This window comes from Trichoplusia ni, chromosome 19, assembly GCF_003590095.1.
Source record: "Trichoplusia ni isolate ovarian cell line Hi5 chromosome 19, tn1, whole genome shotgun sequence".
Classification (NCBI taxonomy): Eukaryota; Metazoa; Arthropoda; class Insecta; order Lepidoptera; family Noctuidae; genus Trichoplusia; species Trichoplusia ni.
In genome coordinates this window covers 7,948,572-7,969,771 of record NC_039496.1, presented here as the reverse complement: position 1 = coordinate 7,969,771, position 21,200 = coordinate 7,948,572, and the positions used below count along the sequence as shown (strand labels likewise).

Below are 21,200 nucleotides of genomic sequence, written 5' to 3'. Positions count from 1 at the left end.
ATTCCATTAACTTGGTCTTCTTTAAAGCCCGAACAAAACGAAATATAAAACTATATCGGCACATTAAATATATTGGGGATAGTGATTACAGTTCGGAGGCCAGGCACAAAGGCCGCGCGCCGGTGCGGTGCTGGAGCGTTTACCTTCGTCCCCATGTACTGATTGTGCGCAGTTGAAAGCGACTCACAATAGAAACTTATCCCCCGGCCGGCCAAGTTTCCCGACACAGATATCACGCCACTAGACGAGCTAACGGAAATAGGTTAAGAACAAAAAGTGACTACACCAGTACGTGGGACTTGACTGAGTAAATGCCTGGCAGTACTTGTGGAATGATTACTTGCCTGATTTTTAGACTGCTTACGTGTCAGCCTATTTCATGAATCCTTTCAATAGTACTTGTTATTTTGGGCAATGATACATTGTATGTTTACTAAGTACGAATTGATGAATTCTCTTGGTATTTTGGGAATACCAAAGCGATATCAAGGAGACAAGAACGATATCGCGTCGTGTATCAGGTGGTGGTCGCTCTACGCAGCGCTAGATCGGGGTCAACTAGTTTACCGCCTCGCTACTTAGACAGTAGTCTTAATTCAGTTCTGCTGTCGCAGCCAACCGCTGCGGCGCCGCAGCGATCCAGCGACGATAAACTTGCGTTAAACTGTTGTTCACTAGAGTGAGGCCAGTTAAAACTAAACTTTTTCAATTATTCCTTTTGTCATTTATTGGATTCAATTCCATACAAGCAAGTTATTTGATTTGCAAGTTCCAGTAATGCCGTTGAAAACTTGTACAACTAGTTATGGAGAGAGATTGAGGAAATTCTAGGAATGCTAAGATTGTCCGCTCACAAAGCCCTCATAACAAAAGTCAGTCGTTGCTAAGAAAAAAGTCTTTTATATTTGAAAAGCGGATACGAACTGAAGGAAGAGTTCTGTTCAAATAACTCTCAGATTGACGAGATGAGATAACATCTGCACAAGAGTCTTTATCTTGTTAAATAATTACGTTTTAATTAAGATATTCATTAAGTGCAAGATGCTGAAAGTAGCCAGAGAGACAGCAACACTTATTGCAAACATTGCTTACCGCATTATACTGAGCTAATCACATACTCGTTTTAATACAACAAAATATTATCAAAGCTTATATTCGACATTCATAAGTCGCCAATCCTTAAAACAAAGTTATCTTAAGATATTTGTATTTTTTCAACTTTGCCGCAGAATGTCTTGCATCGCTTCTGAAAGTGTATAAAACAATATTTTCCGATATTAAAACTGTATTTCGAATCGAGTCTCAACAAAAATTCGATTTGGTAACTTTTGTGAAACGTGCCAAAGTTTAGCAGAGTTCCTAACTTGTCGTCATATCGTGGCCGGAATACATGGCTCGCACGTCTGCTGCGCATGTAAGCTTTATGACATACGCCTTAAGGACTATATTCGTCAGAATGTACGCATAAACCCGGTATTATTAAGAAACATGTGATGAACATCAATGTAAATGTTTAGTTAGTCGCTTCCGACGCTCATATTTATGTTCCTGTTGCTTTGAAATTACACACATATGCGTATGTTTATATCCAACTTATATTCAACAAGAAATCCGAAAGATGACACAGTAATAAAATGGATCCCCGCGGTCTCAACTTTGAACTCGCCTCGAAAGTACCTCCTCATCGGAGTTGTATGAATTACATCTCCGATCATATAAAGGAATGTTATGTTATACCTGCCCAGGTTATGTTATTCACATGAAAAGGCAACAAAATATTTCTTAAGCAAAAATATATTATGATAAAAGGCACTCCTTAAAGACCTTTTCTCTGTATCCAAATCCTGCTCGATTTATGTAGAACTCTCACAGTCTAACTTCAAATAAAAACAATGTAGGCTTTCTTGGAAATCGTTTTGAGTAAATCACAGTTGAAACATAAATATATTGAGAAGAGGGCTATGTATCCGCTAGATTATGTTAAATGGGTCGGCCAGTGTTTGAGATCATGATCCGACCACTTACAAAACATAGTTGGGCTGCGGGCTCCATTTACCGCTGGTCACTCTAACCGGATCGCGCCGGTTAAATCCGGTAAGTGGGGCTCGGTGCTCGAATAAATCCCCATATTATTGTTATTGCCGGAGAGGAGCCCTCCTTTGTATACGGCCGTCTCGTACTATTATAACCTGCTTTTCGATTGTGATTTCCGAAACACATTATACGTTCTATTTCAGAAGTTAAACACTCTTTCAGTATGTGTATCTGAACTATTGACAGATTGTATTTAAGTTTAAAGTTATCTGCCATAAGGGTCGAAACGAAAATGTGTTATACGAGGACAAACATCCTTCTTTTCAGGATCCAATTTTCACAAGTACTTTTTTCTCAATGCAACATGTTTAAATGTTAGTTTAGCAAATACTTACATGTGCTTTAATAACGACGGCAGTACGAGTTTGCTTAAGAACAACAAAAAGCGGCATTACTTGAAACCTACTAAAAATCGCGGAACCGACCTAGGGGTGTTTCGGCTGAGTCTAAGTGTCCTCTATCACTGAGCAACTGGTCGTCACTGCTTCTCCGGGCACCCTGTATATTGATGCATGAATAGAAAAATTACAAATCGACCTCGATTTGGTTCAGAAAAATGGAAAAAGGACGGGTTGCCTAATAAAGGAAATAGGAGAATAGAATAGGTTTTTATTTGGAGCTGTACCTACAGCAATTATAAAAAAAAACGTTTGCCGAACACGCGCCTGCGATTCATGCCTGTCGATTTAATTTCGTTTTAATGCGTTGAAAGGCAGGTGCCATAGTATTTCAAATTTTGTGAAAGAATCTTTTACATTATACAGGATTACACCAATAGCCCACATTAGTTTTAAGAAGCTCCAAAATTTGCAATATCTATTTTTGTACATTGAAATACATTTTAGATTAAAATTCCCAATAGGTTTCTGCATGTAAGACCAACAGGCCTAACACGGGGTAACAACCACGTATAAGCGTTTAAAAAGGGCGGTATTTCTTCCCGTTTAGTTACCCCGTCCATAAAGAAGGAGATACAAAAATGGTGACAAGTACATTCACAAGTTTATTGGACAGTTAACTGTAAGAATATTAAAACAGACTTTTTCTGTAAGTTAAAATTATTTCACTTCCCTTTGTCTGTAAATTATTTCTTCTTCAGTTTTTCTCTTTCTTTTTCTTCTTCTTCCAATCTCTTTCTGAGTGATTCTGGCATTTCTGGAGGAGGAGGGCGAGGCATTCTCGTATAAACTTTAAAGGCATCGTACACAAACCATTGCAGGCCAGTCAAAGTGCCTATCATAATGATACGAGCAACTAAGCCACGCCAGATGCCCATTGGTCCCACCTCTGAAATAATGCCACCGATACTGGAGCCCGGTTCTTTATTAAGTTTCGACACTATCGTATCAGCTGGATGCGACACTATAGCACATAATACTCCCGCGATATAACCAGCTGTGAACGTGACTATCAACTGTTCTACTTTTGTGCATTTTTCTCTGGCCTTGGGGACAACAGCGTGATACAAATACTCCAATGTCCTTTCGAAGGAAGCAAACTTCATCATTGTGTAAGGTATCTGCCGTCCCCATAGTGGCGCAATCCCTTTGTAGAACACACCAAAGCCTTCCGTGCTCAACATGTGAGGCATGGCCTTCCTCATCTGCGATGTGTATCCAGGAGTAGTCTGCATGCGCACTTTGGTTGCCTCCAGCGGACATAAAAATATATCAGCAACAAATTCAGCTGACGCAGCCGCAGCCAAGTACAAGGATGTTCGGTATATAAACGCGTTTTCCTCGCCAGCCATCGTCGCATATCTGTATTTAAAATACTCATAGCCGGCAAACTTGAAGGCTCCTTGCAGGGAGTATCCTATACAAGTAGGCGCCCAGCCCTTGACGATGTTCCGGATGCCTCCTTCCTTGATCGACACGGAGAACCCCCTAAAGATGGACTTGTACTTGCCGGGGTCCACCTGCAGCCGGCACTTGACCAGGTCGAGAGGTGTCACGAACGTGTGCGTTGTGCCGCATGCCAACGCGCCGCCGAACGCGCACAGTATGAAAAATTTGTTACTGAACATTTCGCAATAATACTTTTCTTCTTTTTCTCCATCTTTTTTTGTCATTTTGGCAAATTTTGTAGGTATAAGCTAATATAAAAACTAAAATTAAAACATAAGCCACCCGTTAGTCACAAATATATAAATACTGTCATGACGACAGAACGTTTATTTTTCTAAATGACAGAATGAAAATACTCAATCAGATTCAAAATGAGGTATCGTTATGAAAGAAGTATAGAAGTGGAAAGAACTTTGTTTACCTACCGAAGTACACAATCAAAAAGAAGTGCAAAAGTACAAAATTCTAAGCAAGGCACCACTGCTTTATAGAAATCGGCGAAGTAATAGTGGTGTATTATAATAAGAAGAAAAAGAATAAGTGAAATAAAATATTAGTTGCACCCAATCCCGAAGGTTTCATTAGATATAGCAAAATAATAAAGTTTGAATCGCCAAAATGTCAACCTTATGTGATCTACGAATACTTTTTATGAGTCTGAGTTTGTACATGTAACATGGACGTTTGTGAAACACGCAACACAAGGGACTATGTATTCCATAATAATATTGTAAACGGAAAGACAGGTTGTTGCTGTTTCTTCTTTCGCAGCAATAACGCGATGAAGGGTGGGCGGAACAGGGTGCTGTCTAATGTAATTTGATCTTCAAAAAGTGTTACTTAGTAGCGTAATTTGAATAAATGGTATGGCAACCTGGTAGGTACAAATGTTGAACAAGGTCTACTTTAAAGTACAGGAACGTTTTATCGTACTCTCATAAAACGGAAATAAAGCAAAGTGTTAAATTAAAAATTTATTAATTTCATTTTGATCCACTTTGTCTTACAACTAAGTTAAAATAATTCCTTAAATATTCTTCACTAAAAGTAGCTACATATTTTATATTAATTTTATTATTTGTATACACATATTTACAAAACAAATCTATTGCATTGGTTTTTGTACTTATACAAAAAGACTTATAATTGCCCAAAAACTGCATAAAAAAGTATGTCGATTATTTTGAAAATCAAAATCGTTGCAAGTTAAAAACTACGACAAAAATAAATAGTAAATTATTTCGTATAGGCTTTTTAAGTTGCATAAAATACATTTCTTGAAATGTATCCACATTTACATAAAACTGGATATTATTTTGACATAATTAAGATGCAAAACATGAAATAACTGTTAAAACATAATATTATGGCAATTATTATTCCAATAATACCAATCCAAAAGGAGCGATTCTAGTATTAGACACCAGATTTCTATTATAATAAGAGTAAAACTCACTAACTTTTAAGATAGTAGATGAACTGGTATCGTATTGTTAATATTACGTTCAAAAACTTTGTTACTTGAATCGTCAACTAACTAGGTATTATGCATTCAATCTCACACAAATTATTTAATACTGCCGACGCGGTCGGTGTCGCCGACCCGATGGGAACATGCGGCCAATATCTAGTGGGGACGGCCATATTGGAACATGTTAAAACAATCGCAGCATAAAAAACAATTCCGTCGGCACATAATATTTAGTCACACATTAAACAGAACCAGTCTATCATTTCAATGACACATCAATTTTCGTTTCGTAGTGAGACGTTATCATTACATTCCAATCGGTTAATCTTAACAATCATATGAAATCGATTGTGTTATTTTCTAATTTACAAAAGAATTGGCAGTCGTTGAACGTTGGCAGTGTTATAAATAAGGAGTATGTACAAGTCTCACTACAGGACACAAAATAGGAAGAAATAGAAGGCTCTATCCTGCAATATGGAACCCACACAACCATACACTCTAAGGGCCCAACACACAGAGCAAAGCGCAACTAACGTTTTGGAACACTTGAAAACAGACAAACTATTCATCGCCCATTAATTAGTATTAAAAAAAAGAATTTTTAAGATCTCTTTTTGAGTGTCATCAATAGATCTGCTGTTTTGGGCAGTGCGAACTTTGCGCCAGCCCCAAAGCACAATACACTTGTAAATAGTTATGGCTTCAACATGGCCTTTAGAATATACACGTGTGTAAATTCCATTTCGACGTTATACATTCCTAGGCAACCTATCAAAACGTTTCCAAAATTCAAATTCATATAAAAACTTAATTACTAACAAAGTGAAAATGGTCAGTTCCATTTATTGTTTTAGATGGTCATGTTAGTTGATTATGGTGTGGTGTGGTATGTGAGTCGTATAAAGCGTTCGATAGGTCCCCCGTTGTGTGTTGTGGTCAGGTGTGTTTGGGCGCGATCCTCACGGACACGTAGAGGCGCAGCGGCGCGGGCGCGTCGGCGGCGCGGCGCGAGCGCAGCCCCCGCACGCCGCGCGCGCGCCGCCCGCCCGGAGACACGAACCGAGCCTCTAGCTCCAGCTGCCGGTCCATCACCACCTGGTACCACAAAGCAATAAGTGCCACATTCATACTTCAATGTATTCAACATTTAGAAAACCGGTCGAAACATAATTTTTATTTACATTTCTTTTTTCAACATATCTGTGTCAGTCTAAGCTTCCATGGTGTCCCTCTAGGGACAATCCTTGGATACTTAAATATTATAGTTATACGTTCTTGATTTTTCTGAGATATTACATACAAATATTAAAGGTAAACTAAACCAAACACCTCTCTAGATTTCAGGCGTAGGTATAAATGATTTCAACCAGCATTCAAATTCTCTTTCCACAATATAGGAAGAGGATGTGAATGATGTTCAATGACAATTCAATTTCACGATCAAACATAACACAGATATCCGGGTACCTGTGAGTTGAGATGCCTGCGCAGTCGCAGCGCCCAGACGCCGTCCCGCTTGGAGAGCAGGAAGTCCTGGTGCGGGTCCCCGTAGGCCACGCGGTAGTGCGCGCGCGCGCCGCCGGCGGCGGGCAGCAGGCGCAGCAGCGGCGCGCGCCCCCACGTCTGCCGCGCCGTCGCCGACACCACGATCAGCTCCGCCTCCGGCTCCAGCACAGAGCGTCGTCCTGACAAACCATCATGTCAAACTTATTATCTGAACTTTAAATTTCAATTCACATCTATTGCGCATTTAGAAGCACTGAACGTTAACTAACATTTCATAATGGTTTTTTTTTTTAATAATAACCTTTTTTATTCTTAATGCGATTGAAATTTGCTTTAATCATGCACATACAGTATATTTATATCAGCTACTTATAAAAAAAAATAGTTTGTTATTGTAATCATTATTCATTGTATAAAAGCATTTCTTGTTTTAACGACAATCTCTTTAATCTTTCAATCCAACAAGTTGTTTTCCTTCAAATATATTTATACAAAATTAAGTTCAAGATACTCACGGCGACTGCGTCGTTTACGTTTCCTGACGATTGTGGTGCCGTTCGCAAACACAATCGCTTCATCGGGAGCTCTTCGTCTACGTCCGTTCACCTATACGTAAGTAATGGATTAGAATGGATAGAGGTAAGGTCACAAATCAAGTCTCCTATCGCTTGTCTATGTAGGACAACATTTCAGAGATTGAAAAAACAAGCTTGATTATCCCTACTTCCCTACTAATATTATAAATGCGAAAGTAACTCTGTCTGTTTGTCTGTTACGCTTTCACGTCTAAACCACTGAACCGATTTTAATGAAATTTGGTACAGAGATAGAGTTGACCTTGAGAAAGAACATGGGATAGTTTTTATTCCGGACTTTTGAAGAGATCTCTTGGAAACGCGATATAACTGACATCGACGAGGGCGAAGCCGCGGGCGAAAAGCTAGTTTCTTATAATAGCACTCACTTCTTATATTTTTCCAACAAAAGGTTCTTCAATCTTGTATTGAAAAAAATGTAAGCAGTGTATGATATCGCCTAATTTAAAAATAAGCTAGCCCTTCTTCTGAAGTATTCATGTAGCTAACTTTTCACGACTTCGGCACTAAGGAATTTACTCGTGGGGACGCGATGGTTCACAATCATTCACGTCACATGCACAAAAGTCTCAGACTCTTGCTCTACGCTTGTTCTATGCGGGGATCGAACCCACAACATGTCAAGTACAGCAGGCTCGGCGTAGTGACCTCAAACAGACCTCAGTTATTCTTGCTAATGAATACTTTTCTTCTCTGCTCGTTGTGTTCTCACCTTGCAGCTGAAGCAGCCCTCGGTGGAGATGAGGTCCTTGTCTCCGCCGATCTTGTACTGGTCGCGCACGGGGAAGACGGGCGCGTCGCCGATGTCGTCGGGCGGCAGCGCGCCGTCCAGCGCCGTGAGGCAGTGGCCCGCGCCCACCAGCTGGTAGCCGGCCGGGCAGCCGCACTGGTACGACGCGCCGAACGACGAGCAGCCGTACAGGCAGCTCGCCGTCGCGCACCCGCCTGCCAGCTGGACAACATACGAGTTTCATTATTTAACAGTTAAAAGAAATTGATAGTATCCTCAAAATAAATTCTGTCATTTTTCTTTTATAACTTCTTTACCGCATGAGTAACTCCCAGTATCTAATGGCACTTATTTCTCTCTTTATTCATTGCAACATCTATGTACGTATTGGGATTGATTTCAAAATATAGGTCCTTCAGTACCTAATACTTCAAATCTCTTAAAAAGACGGTGCTATACTCAAACCATCACCTTTTTGCCACTCAGAAATGTACTATCAATTTAGAATGTCAGGTTATTTGTAACATGTTGTTACCTGCAGACACACGGCGTGCCCGGCGTCCCAGCCGTAGCCGGCGGGGCAGCCGCAGCGGTAGGCGCCGGCCACCGCGAAGCACGGCGAGCCGCCGCACGGCGACGCCGCGCACGCGTCCTGCGGCACGCACACGCCGCTCGACGACCGCACCGAGCCTGACGCCACACAACAGAATTATCATATAATAACCATTATTGTTTTAATAATAAAACAAATCTAGCCCAAGTGACATCAATTAATTAATTGAAATCCAAAAAAAAACTAAATACATATTTCAATTGGATTTTGATCAGTTAAACACTGCTAAATAATTGATTATTTGAGTTTATTTTTTTCCATCTCCAGCTATTTTCACAACAACGCCATCTGTGTCTTAGCAATGAAACTAAATGCACGACCCTTGTTCCAACAAGTTGAAGTAATGCTACTCTTGTGCCGCCAACGAAACTGGAGATACTACGTAGTTCCAAATTACAACACCCCACTGTATATTTGAAGTATTTTCATTACCTTAATCGTCTTCTCGTTTATTTAAAACTGAATGAAGCTATTGGCGCTATTTTGTAAATACTGATGCAGTATTGTGTAACAACTCTGCAGCTGGTGACGTAGTGGGACCTACAATCTCCTAAGAAGAAAAATCCTTGATGAAAACCAATGAGCAGGTAAGTACATACCAGCGGGGCAGTCGCAGCGGTATCCGCCGGCGTAGTTCCTGCAGGGCGACTGGCAGCGGCCCGCCTCGCACTCGTCGCGGTCCAAGCAGCGCGCGCCCGCCACGTCCAGGCGGAACCCGCGCGGGCACACGCAGCGGAACGAGCCCAGCAGATTCACACACTTGCCTGGCGCCGGGCACAAACCTTCTTCATGGCACTCGTTCACATCTGCAAAACAATAGTAACAATAGTGTCTTGGCAATAGATTGGAATTTTAGAGCAAGTATTTTTTTTTATACATGTTTGCCAGTCCTTCAATCTGACCAAGTGTCTAGAACTCGACTTCCAGACATTTAAAGTTTGAAGATATGACTAACCAACACAGGCATCGCCCCTCTTCTCATATCCGTCCTGGCAGGAGCACTCGTAGGAGCCCTCGGTGTTGGTGCAGGTCTGCTGGCAGGTGTGCGTGCCGCGCTCGCACTCGTCCACGTCGCGGCAGTTGGCGCCGTCCTCGTCCACCTCGTAGCCGCTGCGGCAGAGGCACTCGTACGAGCCCTCCGTGTTCTTGCAGAGCTGCTCGCACGGCGGCGGCCGCACGCTGCACTCGTCGATGTCCGCGCACACCTCGCCCGCTGCTTTGAAGCCGCGGCCGCACACGCAACGGAAACTAATAGAACAATCATAATATTTTGATTTATTTAAAAAAAAATACCTTTTTTGTCATGAAAAACTAACTAACTGTAAAAGACAGAACAACGATTGAGGAAGCCAATTTTCACCTTAAAAAGATATGCAAATCGGATTTATCAAATGTTTCCAAACTTTCTCTCTCTAGAACTTTTTAGTGACACAAATATTTATTGATTTTATTAAACATTTGGTCAAAAGTCTGTTTTGAACTCACCTGCCAATAGTATTAACACATCTGCCGGGCGCGCACAGGCCAGGCATCGCGGCACACTCGTCTACATCGAACATGTCGATGCCGTTCCCGATCTGTCCGTTGTTCTCTCCCTTCATGCCGGGTATGAGGCCAGTGGTGCCGCCGCCCAAGTTGATAGGTGAACACAGTTCCAGGCGCTCGGGGGTGCCAGGCTGCGGACACAGCTCGCATTCCGGACCCCAGGCAACACCCAGCGTACAGCAACATTGCGCTCTAGAACGTACAGCAACAATGTGTAGTGGTTAAATCAAATCAAATATTCGCTTTTTATTGGTATTTTTATGGTATGTTCATTAACGAAAAAAAGGACTTGAATTGAATCTTTTTTTTTTTCAGCTACAAGATTTTTTTTACTAAATGCAATAAACATATGAGAAACGACGTTTTAGAACTAAGAATAGGTAATAGTGACGGTAATGGTCTTACTTGGTGACGTGTGCGGGCGGCGCGGGCGTGGAGGCGAGCGCGCGCGGCCACGGCTCCGGCATGCAGCGCCCCGCCACCAGCGAGCGGTGGCACATGCCTGTGCGGTGGTCTGCGGGCAACAGCGCAATAGGTGATACAACTCCTACAGGCTTGGACAAACTATAGTTACCAAATGTCAAGTCCTGCTATCCCTTAGTGAGGGATACCCTATACCTATCTTCATCTGAGGGATGCCAGACTCTTTTTAGCTAAACCTATAGAGCAAGGTGCTCTATAGGTCAAGTACCTTATGTCGAGTTACAAAAAATTTAGTCACAGAAATGCTTGGGTAAACTACCATGTAATTAAAAATCCTCACCGATACAGGCCATTCCATCTTCACTCGGTTCGTAGCCCACATCGCAGTCGCAGAGGAAGCCGCCCTCGGTATTGATGCACACGCCCGGGGAGCAGCGCTCAGCCTCCAAACACTCGTCGATGTCCTCGCAGGCATCCGGTGCATCGTGGGGTGAAGATGTTCGTTTGTAACCTGTAGGACAAAAAAAATATTTTAAAGGTTTAGAGGTTTTAAAGACTCCACTGAATGGCCATTTTCATTAGTAAAGTAAGCATGTATTACCTTCCGGGCACTTGCAGATGTAGGACCCGACGACATTCTCGCAGGCGTGCGGACAGACCTTGAGGTCCTGCGCGCACTCGTCGATGTCGGTGCAGTGCACGCCGTCCGCCGCCACCGCGTACCCGTAGGGGCACGTGCAGCGGAACGAGCCCAGCGTGTTGTGGCAGCGGAACGTGCACAGCGCGCGTCCCTCCGCGCACTCGTCTATGTCCACGCACGTCTAGAAGAAAAATACTATGATTTCACTGAATTCACTTAATCAAACACAAAACAGAAAATTCTTGTCACAAGGGTTGTTATTGGTTATGTCATAAATCCGTCAAACATTTTACTAAAATACGTTTTTTAATATTATTTCGTTCATGTTCCTTGATTTACACAGATATTGATACCAATCACAAAACCAAATAAATAAATGTTTTAAGCCAGGGCCAAGGGGTTTAAAATTTATAAAATAGCTAAAATTTATAACGTCAATGACAAGAATGATAGGAACTACAAAGGATTCTGTCGTCACCTGATCAGGTCCCTGTGTGAAGCCGTAGTTGCAGCGGCACTCGTAGCCGCCGGGCGTGTTGGTGCAGGTTCCGTTCCCGCAGATGCGCGGGTCGGCGGCGCACTCGTCCGCGTCCACGCAGGCGAGCCCCGACGCGTCCAGCACGTAGCCGGCGGCGCACGCGCAGCGGAACGACCCGTCCGTGTTGATGCAGCGCCCGCCCTTACACACGTCAGGGCGGACCTTGCACTCGTCTAGGTCCTGAATGTACCCAGGTCAGAAATAATATCTAGATACAACGCATCTAAGCATCACGGATATAGCTTTGTGAAAATAATTTTGCGAGTATACGTACTATGGTTTAACTGAAACTCACCTGAGTAAGATTAGGTCTGCCCATTCCACCTTGACAAATTCGAAGGAATTCAGGTGAATCTGGCGTCGGACAACGTTCACAGTATCTTCCCCAAGCAGCACCTATAAATGACAAAAAAATTATCAGTTAACATTCAGAAACACTTACCTAAAATCATATTAAACAAAAAGTCTAAATATAAATTAAGTTTTACCTTCGGAACAACAGCACTCTGGTCGACCAAGCTGTAGAGGTCTAGCCTTGTGACATCTTCCGGATTCGAACTCATCGTAACAAAGTTCTTTACGCTCGTCGACACAGATGGCAGCCGCCTTATCGAATCTCCAGCCAGGTGGACAGTCACATACGTATCTAGAAATATAAGTAATATTTCATTATGAATACAAGACAAAAAAATCGTCTACAATATTTTTTTATGTTAAAAAATTAAAATTGTTTGACTTAAGTAATGAGTATTTTTCATGAAATCGTTACTTACCCTCCGTTAAAGTTTCGACAGTCTCCTCCAGCGCAAACGTATTGGATCTCTCTGCACTCATCGCGGTCCACACATCGTCGCCCGACCAGCCTCCAACCCGCACCACATGAACATTCATACCTACGCACATTTTTTAGTTAATATCTAATTTCTAGTGTAATTAAGGAAATTTATCTTTGATTAAAATTTTTGAACAGAAATGTAACCCTAAACTTATTTAAATGCTCATGCACTTATGCAGCACGTCATGTGCCAAAGGTGCTGCCATTGGCCTGGCCACTTTTAGGGCAGATTAATTGTACCTTTATATTATATACTATCGGGTCTCTGACGAAGAAGAACATATTAATGGTAGACGAGTAGTAAGTATAGTTTGGATACGGACCCTCCGTTGGTGTTGGTGCATGAGGGCGAGCCGTCGCGGCCGCAGGGCTGCGGCAGCTCGGAGCACTCGTCCACGTCGCGGCAGTGGCGCGCGTCCGCCGTCAGCGCGTAGCCCGGCGCGCACTCGCAGCGGAACGAGCCCACCGTGTTGCGGCAGCGACCGTTGCGGCACACCATGCCGCCCTCGCGACACTCGTTTATGTCTGCAAGCAAAATATATTACACTCATTATTTCTTAAAGATCTTATTTGTGGAGGGGAGATAATGTACGTAGTTCGAAATGGAGATTTTGTATTTTAAATAATAGTACGAACCTATACAGTCGTTGTTAGCGCCTGGCTTGAAGCCCTCATCACAGTGACAGGCGTACCCTCCGGGCAGGTTCTCGCAGGTTCCGTTGCGACACATCGGTCGCGGGCGCGCGCACTCGTCCACATCACGACAAGCATTATCGCGGAGCGTGTAACCTGGCTTGCAGTCACATCTGCAGAAATAAAGAAACATAAATAAAGACGTCCAGCCTCCTCAGTCTCATTATGGGAAAAAATGTTAGGCGGAAGTTTTTTATACATATGGCCAAGAAGTGGTGTAGTGACCTGTAAGATCCGATGGTGTTCCTGCAGTCGCCGTGGTCGCAGAGGCGCTCGTCGGCGCACTCGTCGACGTCGTCACACTCGTCGAGCGAGGCGCTGAGGCGGTACCCGGGCGGGCAGCGGCACTCGAAGGCGCCGGGCAGGTTGACGCACTGCGCCAGTCCGCGGCACACGCCCGCCTGTGACGCGCACTCGTCGATGTCGCGGCACAGGTGTGACGTGTTGTCATGCTCGTAACTATACAAAAATATGCACATGTTATAACAGCGATAAACATTTAAAATATTTTCATAATTAAGATTTGTAGCTCACAAAAAAATAAATGTAAGAAAATTAGTCATACAAACCTTAACGAAAATGCATAAAAAATTACTTACCCGTGATCACATCCGCACTGGAAACCAGTCGGAGTGTCGTGACAGGTTCCAGGTTTACACAGTTGTGGCATTATATCACACTCGTTGATAGGCTTGGTCTCATTTGTCATAGGATTGATGTATTCTCCAGGTTTCTCCCCACAGAGAGCCATGTGTTCTTGTGATCCCTTGTCTGGGCAGGCTTCGCAGGGTGCACCCCAAGCTCGGCCAACGGAACAGCAGCAAAGGTATTTAGTTTGCGGTACTCCGGCGGCACCCGTGCATCTGCCCGTGTCAGGATCCCAGTCCATGTAGCATTGCCGTTGACGAACGTCTACACACTCCTCTGAAATAGTGCATGGATATTAGAATAATGTAAACCACGAGCATGTATTGATGAGTGTTTTTAGAGTACTAACTTCCATTGGGCATGGCGACGTATCCCTCGGGGCAGAGGCAGACGTAGGAGCCCTGCAGGTTGCGGCAGATGCCGGGCCCGCACAGGCCGGGCGTGGCGCACTCGTCGATGTCCTGGCAGCGCGCCTCGCCGGGCGCCAGCTGCCAGCCGGCGCCGCACGTGCACACGAAGGACCCGAACGTGTTGGTGCACGTGCCGTGCGCGCACAGCGCCGGGTGCTGCGCGCACTCGTCGATGTCCGCCAGCGTCACCACGTACGACGGCTGAACAACACACACATATCAGCACAACTGATTTAAAAGACCATCCCAAAAAACATCTAATAGGATGTGAATACATTTCATCATTGCATGCAAAATCCTATGGTAAATCAACGTCATCTCATTTAGGCAAATTTTCCTAAAGATTTATATGTCAACATCACCACTCACTGGTTCAAGCACAGGTTGGTATCCGGGTCCACCAGGGCAAAGTTGTCTATACGCTTCAGAGCCGGGCTCCGGACAAAGATCACAATAGTTGCCCCAAGCAGCACCTGGGGAAAAAAAGATTTGGTAAATATCGGTAACGATATCATGAATATAATGTCTTTCTCCTGTAAATGTGACTCACCAACAGAACAACAACAAGCGGCCATTGTCCCATCTTCAGATAATTCGTCACTGTCTCGGCAATGTTCTGCTCCAGACTTCAGATCTACTTTGCCATAACAGCGAGCCTTTCGGGAATCTAAAAACAGATGTAATTTATATCAAACACGTAAAAAAACACTTCGTCATCAGATGCTAGAGAATTAACATTTCAGACTTTTACGGAAGGAGCTTACCATAACAAGCAGTGCCGTCGGAGACCAGCTCGTAGTTAGGCGGACACCTGCAGATGTAGGAGCCCTGAGTGTTGATGCACTGTCCGTACTGACAGGACTGCGGTGACTTACACTCGTCCACGTCCGTGCAGTTGAAACCGGGCATCACTGGAAATAATGTCATTATTAATCAATAAAATTATTCGAGAAAGCCGCTTGCTTCTTTCTATATTCCAAGTAACTCATTCCAAGAACTCACGATCGTCAATGCTGTCGGATTGGTATCCCTTGTCACAGATACATTTAAACATGCCGTACGTGTTCACACACCGACCGAAAACGCAGACATTGTCAAATGTCGCGCACTCGTCCATATCTGAAAACATAGAACTGTAAGAACATTTCTTTGACAAAACTTAATTAATTCAAGATCATTATTTATTAACTTACCAAGACAGGATCTGCCGTCAGGTGACTTCGTAAAGCCGACATCACAGTCGCACTCGTACCCGCCGGGCGTGTTGGTGCAGTGCCCGTTCTCACAGAGGGTCGGGTCGTTTGCGCATTCATCAATATCCACGCATGAATAACTGGAAATGAAAAGGAACCAGGTTAACAAACATTTTATAACGGTGGTCTCACTGAATTACTGATGCGGCAGATCGATCGCGCGTCCAACTATTACGACTCATGATTAAGGACTCCAGTTTGATCGGGAAATAGTCAGGCGATCAGGTAACGCGGTAAAGTGACATACGATGATCGTACATCGTAATTTATATTGTCTTGTTTTACTTACTGTAAACAATTGAATAACTGTAAGATCGGTTCTTGTAACATTTAAAATATCCTGGTTAGAGGGTTATGTGTCCTCACCCGTCGCCCTTGTATCCAGTATCGCAGAGGCACATAAATGAGCCGTCGGTGTTGGTGCAGGTGGCGCGAGGGTGGCAGCCGCCGTTGTTGGTGAGGCACTCGTCGATGTCCTCGCACTCCGTACCGTCGCCGCGCCAGCCGTCGCGGCAGCGGCATTGGAACGAACCCTACATATACAACACGTGACATTAAATGCAGAAGAGGAATCTTCTCACTGCCTTAAGAAAGTTAAACACATTGGCGAAGTTGCCTGGCAATTTCTAAAAAAAGATAGGAAAAAAATATTCCAACTCTTGCAACTCACCGGCAAATTAATACAATCAGCAGCTGGATGACAGTCGCAAGTACCAAGTTCGCATTCGTCATCATCAGTACATGCGGGACCTTGCTCCGGCTTCACGCTGTAACCGTCGGGACAGCGACAGACAAAGCTTCCAATAGTGTTGTGACATTCACCAGCTCCACACAGGTCAGGAACCTAAAGAAAGGGAGTGATATTTAAACCAAGTCATATTATTGAATTTTCTATTGACCTTCAGGTGATACGCGCGTTCAACTACATTATAATACCGTCCAAATACATTGTTATTATAAATTTCTGATATTCTCTTCATCATTATGATAGTCCCAAAGCATCTCTTAAGAGGATGAAAAAAAATATTAAGAAGACTACTAACGTCGGCGCACTCGTCAATGTCGTGGCAGGTGGGCTTGGCGGCGTCGGGCGCGGGCAGCAGGCCGTCGCTGCAGGTGCACACGTAGGAGCCGGGCGTGTTGCGGCACACGCCGCCGCCGCACGGCCGCGCGCCGCCGCCGCACTCGTCGATGTCGCGGCACGAGCGCCCGTCCGCGCGCCGGTGCCAGCCCTCCCTGCGAACAACATACCATGAAGATTCCAGGCTTATACAAACCCAAAACACACGTCTACAGCTGCAGTACAATATGCAGAAAAACTCGAAAAAGTTTCCCTTTTCAAACTAATTAGTTTTAAGTTCATTAAGATGCTCTGAATTAGTATTTTATTATTTTAGAAGATCGAATATTTTGTTCTTTCAACTCACCTGCAAGTACAGTGATAAGATCCAGGAGTATTGACACAGTCGTGCTGACATCTCGTGGGGTCCTCCGTACATTCGTCGATATCTTCACAGTGGGACTTAACAGTGGACTGTGCATAACCTTCGTCGCAAACACACTGGTATGTACCCATGAGATTCTCGCAAGCGCCGTTGCTACAAATTCCTAGAGAGACAAAAAATAATAAATTCGTAGGGAGCTCAAAATGAAAAGTTGCAGCATAAAATAAATAAAAGCAAAGAACTGACCAGAAGTGATGGAACACTCGTCCACGTCCTTGCAGGACAGTCTGTCGGGCGACAGTTCCATGCCGGGGCCGCACTCGCAGCGGAAAGAGCCGGGCGTATTGATGCAGCGACCACCGCGACACAAACCACGAGTCTCAGCACATTCATCGATGTCTGGAAATTATAGTATGAAAATAAAGGTACACCGTAACTTAAATCAAGAATTTATGATAAAGATTCAGTGTCATAAGTTCTTACCAACACAGACTTTAGAGAAGTCATCAGCCTTATGTCCAGGGTTGCAGTGGCAGGTGAAGCTACCCTCAGTATTGCGGCACTCGCCAGCTCCACAAACACCGTCTACTATCTCGCACTCGTTTACATCCACACATGTATGATTCTTTGAGTCCTGATAAAAATAAGTAACATGATGTGATAATCAAATACTTAAGCTAAAAATTTGTTTTTTCTCTACTTCCATTCCATTCCAACCAAACAAACCTTTTCATATCCAGGGAAGCAGTCACAAGTGAAAGTGCCGACCAAGTTCCTGCAGCGGCCATGTCCACAGAGCCCCGGGAAGGCTGCGCACTCGTTGACTTCCATTTGTCCGGGAATAACCCCAGGCCCGCCCTTGTGCCAGCTGTCCCCGGAGATGTTCCTCCAATTGTCATCCCCTCCACCGACTTGTTCCCAATCATAGTCTCCTTCGCCACCACCGCCACCCCCACCAATACCACTGATACCGCCGTTGTCGCCTCCCCACACACTACCATTGCCAATGGGTCCTCCTGGTCGGTCCCAAATTGTTGGCGGGTGTCCTGTCCCTTCAGCGATGCAAAGGTTGCGGTATGCATCCGTTCCTGAATCAAATGATGGCCGATGTAAATATGTATAGAATAGTCATACAAATAACAAGGTAGGCTTTCAGATATTTAATGCAACTGCTATAGAAATAAACTTACCCTTCTTAGGACAGGCTTCGCATCGCCTGTCTCCCCAAGCTTTACCCAGTGAAGAGCAGCAGCAGACAGCGCGCAACACCTCCACTTGCAGGGGATTTGAACAACGTCCTCCAACAAAGTCAGTATAACAATATTCACGACGAGTGTCCACGCAACGGTTACCTGGTTGGAAAAGACGATGGAAATTACAGGTTATGTTTGACTGCATCCGCATCACCCTATGGTTGACTGGTAGAGAATGCCTCAGGCATTAAGTATGCCAATGTACAAATATTGTATAAAAAGTGTAAATAAATAAATTAATAGATACTAGGTAGCAATAACGTCAAAGAATAAAAAATGTTTCCATACCAGTTGGGTCAAGCGTGAGTCCTGGTGGGCATTCGCACTTGTAGGAGCCATCCGTGTTTACACAAGTGCCCCCAATACATAGCTCAGAATCTAGCTGGCATTCGTCCACGTCTCTGCAGGTCGCTCCGTCAAGCTGAAGTCATGACCGAATTATAAAATATGATATTAGTATGAAATACGTTGAAGACTTTTACTGCAATCAAAAGCAATTTTGACACGAATTTAGTGAGGGATGGTAACCTTGGCGAAGCCCTTCTGGCAGGGACAGGAGTCGGGGTCGCAGGGCTCGCAGGGAGAGCCCCAGGCCAGCCCCACGCTGCAGCAGCACTGCTGGCGCAGCAGCGGGCGCAGCGCCGCCGCCTCGCACTGGCCCTCCACCACGCGCCGCCAGCACGAGCCGCGACGGTTGTCTGCACACACACGGAATCACAAGTTATTTTAATTCAGAAGGCAAAAACGATGATCCGATAGATCAACAATGTTTATGTTTTTCATTTTTATTCAGTTCAGCACTAACATATGGAAACAATTCCCATACATATAACAGCTGAATTTCTGATCAGAAAGATCAGCACACTAAACAATATAAATAGCCACAAAGTGCTTAAAGTTTCGAATAAGTAAGTACAGTTATTTGTAGAAATCCATTTTAACACTGATAAAAGTGATCTTACCAATACAGTGCTGGGCAGTAGCGTCAAGTACAAATCCATTTTCACACTCGCACTCGTAGCTACCGTGGGAGTTGATACAGCGGCCATTATCGCAAGGGTTCGATTGTTCTATAAAAGTACACGATATCTTAAATGATGTTTAAAGCAAAATTAATCAGGTATTAATTTATTCTCGTTTTATTTTTTATTTATTTTCTTATGAAGTACAGAATTTTATTTTTTATTTATATTTATATTATTTATTATATTTATGGTAATATAGCCAGCAAGAATGTTACAGAAAAAGACTTCATAATTTCTTAATATTCTAGCTGGCAAAAAAAGGTAAAAAGGAATTTTGACAGCAAGAACCATTTTTACGAAGAAATAGTATCGTTAAAAGTGAAATATTAAGCAGTGCAATGAAATCGATTGCGTGAAATTAATGTTTAATTATAGACCGACATCCATTCTCGATGGTAATACGTAGATTAACATGACCAAGCTCTGATGTTGGTCAAATGACATGAGCTAGTCCGAGGTTAAGATGCTCGATGGATGGAACATTATGACGTGTTTGCTTTTCACACAAAGGTTGGTAACCTGTTCCGATTGGGATCATAGGGGGGATGTCGCCCCGATCGTATTCCTTGACGATGAAAAGAGTCTCACCCTCGCATTCGTCAATGTCTCGGCAGATTTGTTCGTCGGGCTCGTAACGAGTCCCCGGTGGGCATACGCACGTGAAGCTTCCGAGCGTGTTGCGGCACTGACCGCCTGTGCAGTACTGCGAATTGAAACACAATTAAGTAAATTGTGTCGATAGTCAGTCTACATAATAATATATGGTTATCATACTTACCGACTGGTGCATATCACATTCATCAATATCCCTACAAATTCCATCAGCATCGGGATGGAATCCAGGGTCACAGATGCATTTGTATCCGGGCTCTAAGTTCTCACAAGTACCGTGAGGACAAATTCCAGGAATCATAGTACACTCGTTAATATCTGCTCCTCCGTTATCCTTGCTCGAACCTTCGGGACAAAGGATGTCGTATTCCTTGCTTCCAGCTTCAGGACAGGCTTTGCAAGCAACACCCCAACCTAAATGAAGACCTGTAATTGAACAAGTTTAAAACGTGTAATTTATGTTTCAATCGCTGACATCAATCAAAATGTTGATGGGATAATTACCTTTACTAGAACTACAACAGCACTGAGATCGAGTTACTGGATTTTGTCCAGGTAAAGTACAATGCCCTTCTTCAAACTTTTCGTAACATAAATCTTGCACCTCATCTGCAAAAAAACGTTTATTCTTATTTTGGTTCTCGTAATTAATAAAATAAAAGTTAATATCTTTATATGAACCGACTTACCAAGACATGTCCTACCATCGTTGCTTAGCGTAAAACCAGGCAGACATTCGCATCGGAAGGAGCCGGGCGTATTATGACAGCGGCCATTCCTACAGACTCGTTGTTCTGAGCATTCATTAACGTCAATACATGCACCACGGTCTGGAGTGGGTCTGTAGCCTGCCTCACATACACACTGGAACGAGCCTTCGCTGTTAACGCAGCGACCACCCTGTTAATTGAGAACAGATTTTGAATACTTAAATAGTCCTAAGGTGTAGTCCTTGCGGTACACTATGTATTACAAAACTTCGGTTGTATGGAAAGACAAATTAACTGTTTAAAATTAAGT

General features: G+C 43.7%; 2 protein-coding genes across 3 annotated transcripts in view; both read right to left on the bottom strand.

Moving 5' to 3' along the window:
- Positions 1-3,074: 3,074 nt before the first annotated feature.
- Positions 3,075-4,188, bottom strand: LOC113503489 (phosphate carrier protein, mitochondrial-like). Its single transcript, XM_026885494.1, has one exon. The coding sequence runs from the start codon at positions 4,163-4,165 to the stop codon at positions 3,179-3,181; it is 987 nt and encodes a 328-aa protein (XP_026741295.1). The 5' UTR covers positions 4,166-4,188; the 3' UTR covers positions 3,075-3,178.
- Positions 4,189-4,900: 712 nt separating this feature from the next.
- The window catches only part of LOC113503284 (fibrillin-2-like), a 36,958-nt gene continuing 20,658 nt past the window's right edge, over positions 4,901-21,200 (bottom strand). The window contains exons 15-54 of one of the 2 annotated variants that reach the window (XM_026885125.1): positions 20,870-21,080; positions 20,685-20,789; positions 20,347-20,606; positions 20,088-20,271; positions 19,506-19,613; positions 19,072-19,241; positions 18,832-18,964; positions 18,481-18,642; positions 18,017-18,378; positions 17,774-17,924; positions 17,537-17,689; positions 17,273-17,453; positions 16,889-17,081; positions 16,516-16,689; positions 16,212-16,378; positions 15,786-15,925; positions 15,595-15,711; positions 15,357-15,503; positions 15,143-15,259; positions 14,962-15,065; positions 14,532-14,793; positions 14,134-14,458; positions 13,760-13,993; positions 13,478-13,647; positions 13,165-13,366; positions 12,780-12,899; positions 12,495-12,652; positions 12,302-12,402; positions 11,947-12,186; positions 11,430-11,649; positions 11,169-11,339; positions 10,811-10,919; positions 10,346-10,597; positions 9,816-10,108; positions 9,460-9,666; positions 8,783-8,937; positions 8,230-8,469; positions 7,437-7,527; positions 6,883-7,100; positions 4,901-6,510 (exon numbers count right to left, since the gene is read on the bottom strand). In XM_026885125.1, the coding sequence (XP_026740926.1) occupies positions 6,352-6,510; positions 6,883-7,100; positions 7,437-7,527; positions 8,230-8,469; positions 8,783-8,937; positions 9,460-9,666; positions 9,816-10,108; positions 10,346-10,597; positions 10,811-10,919; positions 11,169-11,339; positions 11,430-11,649; positions 11,947-12,186; positions 12,302-12,402; positions 12,495-12,652; positions 12,780-12,899; positions 13,165-13,366; positions 13,478-13,647; positions 13,760-13,993; positions 14,134-14,458; positions 14,532-14,793; positions 14,962-15,065; positions 15,143-15,259; positions 15,357-15,503; positions 15,595-15,711; positions 15,786-15,925; positions 16,212-16,378; positions 16,516-16,689; positions 16,889-17,081; positions 17,273-17,453; positions 17,537-17,689; positions 17,774-17,924; positions 18,017-18,378; positions 18,481-18,642; positions 18,832-18,964; positions 19,072-19,241; positions 19,506-19,613; positions 20,088-20,271; positions 20,347-20,606; positions 20,685-20,789; positions 20,870-21,080 (7,266 nt within the window). In that variant the 3' untranslated portion in view covers positions 4,901-6,351. The remainder of the gene's footprint in view (positions 6,511-6,882; positions 7,101-7,436; positions 7,528-8,229; positions 8,470-8,782; positions 8,938-9,459; positions 9,667-9,815; positions 10,109-10,345; positions 10,598-10,810; positions 10,920-11,168; positions 11,340-11,429; positions 11,650-11,946; positions 12,187-12,301; positions 12,403-12,494; positions 12,653-12,779; positions 12,900-13,164; positions 13,367-13,477; positions 13,648-13,759; positions 13,994-14,133; positions 14,459-14,531; positions 14,794-14,961; positions 15,066-15,142; positions 15,260-15,356; positions 15,504-15,594; positions 15,712-15,785; positions 15,926-16,211; positions 16,379-16,515; positions 16,690-16,888; positions 17,082-17,272; positions 17,454-17,536; positions 17,690-17,773; positions 17,925-18,016; positions 18,379-18,480; positions 18,643-18,831; positions 18,965-19,071; positions 19,242-19,505; positions 19,614-20,087; positions 20,272-20,346; positions 20,607-20,684; positions 20,790-20,869; positions 21,081-21,200) is intronic. The other variant, XM_026885126.1, reaches the window with a different exon arrangement.

Bases quoted from the DNA above. Each gene is read 5' to 3' on its own strand.
- LOC113503489 (XM_026885494.1), bottom strand. From the start codon at position 4,165: ATGACAAAAAAAGATGGAGAAAAAGAAGAAAAGTATTATTGCGAAATG.